A 6,208-nucleotide genomic window follows, 5' to 3' on the forward strand; every position below is an offset into this window, starting at 1 on the left:
TGGAATACATAAAAATTAAAATTAAATAACCACTACATGCAAAGGACTTGCAAGGATTTATGCAGCCAAATGACATTTTGTTAACTTTGACAAACATACATTATGCATGACCTTCAATGACCTTGGCATTATATGCATATAACTTTTATCGATCTCAGGCCTGGCCAAAGGATAATATGTACTAAATTTTTTTACCTCCTCGTCCTCGTCGAGCCATAAACTAACCTTTTTCAGGAAGTTACCTTGGGGAACAGCTTCTTGTCGGTCATTCCCAGTTTATTCATGAATATTTGTATAGTATATGGTGTATATGTGTAGGTAAAATGGTGTTTAACGTCGCGTTTAAGACTATTGCACTTACAGTAAATTACGGTTATAACGAACACGCTTATAACGAACCGACGGATATAACGAACTTACTTTGTGGTCCCGACTATTTGCTGTAGTTATGCTGTATATATGCATTTAACGAACTACCGTTATAACGAACTAAAATTAGAAGTCCCTTTGAGTTCGTTATAACCGTAGTTTACTGTATATAGCGACGTGCTTGCACTTGTGTGTATGTCTGCTGGTACTAGTCCGGACTAGTGCCGATTTTATGTTTTATATTCTGTACATGAATATGTGTTTAGAAGTGATAAGGACTGGCTGAACGTCTCCAGTGTACCCACAGTCTGTGGTTGCAAAAGATCACCTTCTCTTTGGAATCTTTTGCAGTACAACTTAAACATGTGTACTCATATGTCTATATCTACCTTAACAAATAAGTTTAGTGGTTTGTGAACTGAAAGCATACGTGCGCTGTTACCGTAATAAATGTTACTGCAGCATGCTGTCTGAACTAAGCTGTTCGTAAGTCTTCCATGAATTACCTTTACGTTTTACATGACCTTGACAAATGTCAACGAAAAGATATTACTTATATGATATAAATCAATGGACACATAATTTACAAATTATTAATTAAAGTATTTACATTTTACATCATTAAAAGGTTTCTGGTGACTTAGATCTTCATAGTAGGTCATAGAGGAGCTTCACAAAATTTAACCTTACCCTTGAGAACAAGCATATGTCATTCCAGTTAATGCGCAATCACTCTGTGATCCTGATCTTCAATATCATCCATTCACATGCTGCTGAATAATACTTTGATTTTCATGAATTAATCAGAAATGTCCTAACATTTAAGCTATAATGTGATCCCTAGTATCCTTGCCCTTTATAAGCTTTGCATTAAGATCAAAGAGGTTCTGAACCGGTGTCTTCAGCTGTTTATATTTAAGTTTTTAGATACTTCGTTTCTGAGGCAATTTGTTATTTCTTTCCGAAACGGTTCAAATGATTTCATAAAACTTTGTATATTAACAAGGTTACTGTTGAACTGGTACATTTTGCTCTTCAGGTATTTTAGACATTACAGAAGATATCCAATGTCTAACATGGAATCATAAGGTGTCTGTTTGTAATTAGTTAGTAATTAACTCAGTGGATAGTTTGGTTGAAGTTAATTGTAGAAACTTTCCCAAAGCTTGGTTGGTTGGTTGGTTTGTTGTTTTACCGCCGCACTCAGCAATATTCCAGCTATATGACGGCGGTCTGTAAATAATCGAGTCTTGACCAGACAATCCAGTGATTGTATCATGAGCATCGATCCACGCAACTGGGATCGATGACATGCATCAACCAAGCCAGCGAGCCTGACCACCCGATCCCGTTAGTCGCCCCTTACGACAAGCATAGTCACCTTTTACGGCAAGCATGGGATGCTGAAGACCTTTTCTACCCTGGATCTTCACGGGTCCTTTTCCAAAGCAGCAGGGGTATAACATCTTATATGCTTTGGTTACAACAATGGACGAAGCTGCCAGCGTTACACATTACACTGCCGTTAACAAAGAAGTATGAGTTGTCAATCGTCGCGAGACTTTCAGGTTGTCCATGAACAATGGTACATGAGTCGAAATGTAATCATTTAAGCATAAACACGGGCATGTGTATAATCGATATAAAAATAATCAATACAAACACCCTTGGTGATCATGAATGAACAATGCCAGGTAAATGTCCAGCTGTTCCAGAAAACTTCATTATCTGGACAATTATCGAGTACTCGTTCCCAACTCTTCTTCCACAACCTATATGCATGCGTTTTCCATGTTTTATAGTTCGGTGTCATTACCTTCGCCTAAAACAACAACCCAAGTTATCGCTAATCTGTCTATCTGAACTACAATCTAGACAGACAGACAGACAGACAGATTGTTTATTTGAGTCTCACCGCACAAAAATAATTACATAAATACATTTAAAAGGACATAAAAGTGAGCCACCCGTTAAGGGTTACGAGACATTTAAAATATATCACAGTATGTACAGCATAAATATATTGGTGTAAAAGGGGTATGAAAATATACTACCCGTAACTAGCCATATAAAATATGTTTTCTTCGTTGGAGAATAGACAGCTCTTGTGTCGATCATCCAAGAGTGATCCCTACAGATATCAAGAATATTGTTTATAATATTAAGTAAAGTTAATGAATGTTGTAATTAACGAGAACTGGCGAGCTTTTGGTGTCGTTAAAGACAGACTATTGTATTGTCTATTGGAAGATATACCAGTATAAACCACACTAGTATAATACAAGCGACAATAACCTTTCCATAATCATAAGAAATATCTGTCCAAAACAGAGTTGATTGTAAGATCTCGACTATTGCACGAGGGAGTGAGTGAGTGGGTGAGTATGGTTTTACGCCGCTTTTGGCAATATTCCAGCAATATATAGAAGGCAAATGTGAACAATGTTTGCGTTTCATCTTCAATCAAGAGTTTTGTCTTTTCACCTGTAATAAATTGGAATGATTCAAATAGAAGGTCATGTAACGGGAATGTAACCTTGACACCATATTGTAGACAGAAAATGTATTAATTCTATCTTCTTAAAACAAACAGGGGATACCCGGAAATAACTTACATTTTCCAAAGTTCAAAGTGATATTAGTTTCTAGTTATAGTTGTATGATGATAATGATCGAATTGGGAACACTAAATTACTTACTTTTAGTTACCTTTTAGGCGATAACTGACTAACAACCTGAGTATTTGTTTGTATATGAATAAAAGCGACACAATCCTTTCAATATCCAATAGAAATCTCTGCATAAAGCAGAGTCGACTGTACGATTCCGACTATATCATGACCATGTGTTTATGAAAAACAAGCAATTAGTAGGTGTTTGCGGTGGTACCCTTCACAAACACATGCACAGGTAAGTCAATCGTTCATCTGAAAAACACGGGAACATCCTCCACATGTCTACCATAAAACTTTCTGAAAGCTTTACCGTTGCCTTGAATGTTGTAACCTTGATCAAACAACTTCTGAGCAAGGGTCGTATGACGCTGGTTGAAATCTTAGTAGAAATGGCATGCACGATTGTATCTCAAAAATTGCGAAATGTAAACACCAAAGTCTACTGTTGTTCGGCATGCGTTGCACTGGTCTACCCCTGCCTGTACGTGTGGTGTCTGACGTAGTCTGATAATTTTCAGTCGACCGAGTGTTCTTGCAATATGGACCTGCGTTGCTCTCATCCGCGCCAATTCCAAGACCTCTCTCTCTCTCTCTCTCTCTCTCTCTCTCTCTCTCTCTCTCTCTCTCTCTCTCTCTCTCTCTCTCTCTCTCTCTCTCTCTCTCTCTCTCTCTCTCTCTCTCTCTCTCATGTTTAATTGAACTACAATTGAACACCCTGAATTCCTCTTTTTGTTTGAATATAAATTACCGACAGTCCACATAAAGATATATATCACTCAAAACCTATGCTATTTATTTCTATGCGTTTTACTGTTCCGTTTAGTACATTATGTTATTCCTTGTTCGTGCATCTTGGGCATTAATAAAAATATAAATAACAGGGCAGTTACCACTTCTTAAAAGAAATATTTTTCAATATTTGTTGTCCATATTCGGTCAAGGCATAAACGCAAATTAGTAACTTGAGGCTGAAATGTTGTCTGCGTGTAATTAGGGTGGTCATCAACTGCTTGATTTATATATCTGATCTGTGAGTTGAAGACAAACAAGGTGGGTATATGATTTGAAGCCATGGCTGGGGCTGACCACATTGGGTTTAACAGTAACTATTGCAGCAATCCAAGTGAAAACGAGCGCCGCCATGAGAAATCTGCAGCCGAGAGCCACAATTTCATGTGTCGAGTAGGGAGGTTACATGCATGCAGTACGTTGAAGACCAGTTGCCTTATGATTGGACGTCCAATTATGTTCAGGTGGAACAAAAGCATCAAATATGCGTCGACATTTAGCTTGAAATAAATTACGAATTTACAACGCTTTCTAGACGTTCACCAATAGTTTTTCGTCCAATGACGTGTCTGCAGTTTTATATATGAAGACAAATTAATCCACGACGAAATCTCATGTTTCTATTTGAATGTTGGCAGATGATTGACAGCTGATGTTTCCGGCTGTCCAGTGGAGTTCCCCCTCATTATACCCCTCATGATCCTAACCGTGGCAACTCCACCCCCTGTATATATAAATTGGGCGCAACACCTCCATACATGCATGCAGTCTCTGGCAGCTAAAGATGGCGGTTCCTGCAGCTTATATTTGTTGCTTTACTTTATTGCTCGGTACAGGAGGGGTCCGGGCCGGGCAAGCACTGACAACCTCGGACTATGGTGCCCAGGGAGGATTAAACACATCAAGTCCGGATACAGACTCTGGTTCCAGGTCAGTGAACTGTTCTGTAGATCCAGATGTACTTGGGGGCAATATTGACTGGATGATGTGTGACACTGTTGATATACATCCCGACTTCAACGACACCGACGGTGAGGCCAAGACAGGGTCGTGCAATGAAGGGACAAAGAAAAACTGTGAGGTACCAAAACCACCACTTATTTCCATCATCTCACAAGGAATGCTCTCCAAGGAACAATATCAGCGAGGAGAGACAGTCTGTCTTTACCTCTTCTACCCTCTATTTACTAGTGCAGTTCTCCTCAACACCTTCAACTTAATGGTGTACACCGACCCCGCCATGAGGAGTCCCACCAGCACCTACCTGATAGCTCTTGCCACTGACGAACTCCTCTTCGCTGTTATATGTTTTGTGTGGCGCATCCTCAGACAAGTATATGGCATTGATGCAATCAAGAAACAAGCCTATCTCTATTTTGCTTTGTTTGGATTAAATTTTTCTTTGGCGAGTATACGTGTCCTGATGTACTGTATAACTGTTCTCGTGTCCACGGAACGCTTCCTAGCAGTCGCCTTCCCATTGAAGTCCAGGAACTTTCGTCTGATCAAATCGCCAATTATCTTCATGATATCCTTGACGATTATTTGTTTATTTTGTCATTTACCGGCGTCATTTAAATACGATGTCGTTCCCAAACCCAACTCAACAGACTATACCATCAAGCCATCGGCGATGTTCACAAATAACAGGGACCTCTTTCTTGGCCTTGCAATGACCAACAAGATCCTCTACACTTACATCGTCCTCGCCGGCGGACTCATCATGAACCTGTGCGTCCTTCTGGCTCTCAGGATGCACAGCAGGAAGAGACAGAATATGAACACGACAGTTGACGCAGAGAAGGCGGCAAAGCGAGAGAGGCAGACGACAATCACCATCCTGACGTCGACATTCCTCTTCACATTTCTGGCACTCCCTTTGGTGACAGATTCGATCGTCTCGACCTTCGTGCCTGACTATCAGGTGAACCAAAGAGAACATTACATCAACATGATGATGAAAGATGTCAACAATGTTCTGATCATGTTCAGTCTGTCCACCGACTTCGTGTTCTACATTACACTAAGCAGGGCCTACCGACGAACCTTCTACAGGCGACTTCCTTTCATGGCGACGATCTGCAGACGACAGAAGTAAAAGCGAGGTAATCCTCTGCCAAAGCCCCAAGACCATGATGTCGACCCTCTCTAAGAGTGTACGCGATTGTGCGTGTGAATGCAGGATGTGAGTGAATGCAATATATTAATTTATACAATTATGGTTCAGCTCTAGTTTGTATGTGAGTAAGTGCTACTTGCAAAACTTGCAACTGACAATCAATAAGACAAAAAGTAATGCGTCAAAACAAAGTCGCATCTTAAATTTCCTGTCCATTTCAAACTGGTGTACGTCGCTAATGGGATTCTCCTTAATT

General features: G+C 39.9%; 1 protein-coding gene across 1 annotated transcript; it reads left to right on the forward strand.

Moving 5' to 3' along the window:
- The first annotated feature begins 4,617 nt into the window (after window positions 1-4,617).
- Window positions 4,618-5,931, forward strand: LOC139475565 (sex peptide receptor-related protein 2-like). Its single transcript, XM_071258756.1, has one exon. The coding sequence runs from the start codon at window positions 4,618-4,620 to the stop codon at window positions 5,929-5,931; it is 1,314 nt and encodes a 437-aa protein (XP_071114857.1).
- Window positions 5,932-6,208: the final 277 nt, after the last annotated feature.

This window comes from Haliotis cracherodii, unplaced genomic scaffold (genome assembly GCF_022045235.1).
Source record: "Haliotis cracherodii isolate W230 unplaced genomic scaffold, xgHalCrac1.p SCAF_3, whole genome shotgun sequence".
Classification (NCBI taxonomy): Eukaryota; Metazoa; Mollusca; class Gastropoda; order Lepetellida; family Haliotidae; genus Haliotis; species Haliotis cracherodii.

Bases quoted from the DNA above. Each gene is read 5' to 3' on its own strand.
- LOC139475565 (XM_071258756.1), top strand. From the start codon at position 4,618: ATGGCGGTTCCTGCAGCTTATATTTGTTGCTTTACTTTATTGCTCGGT.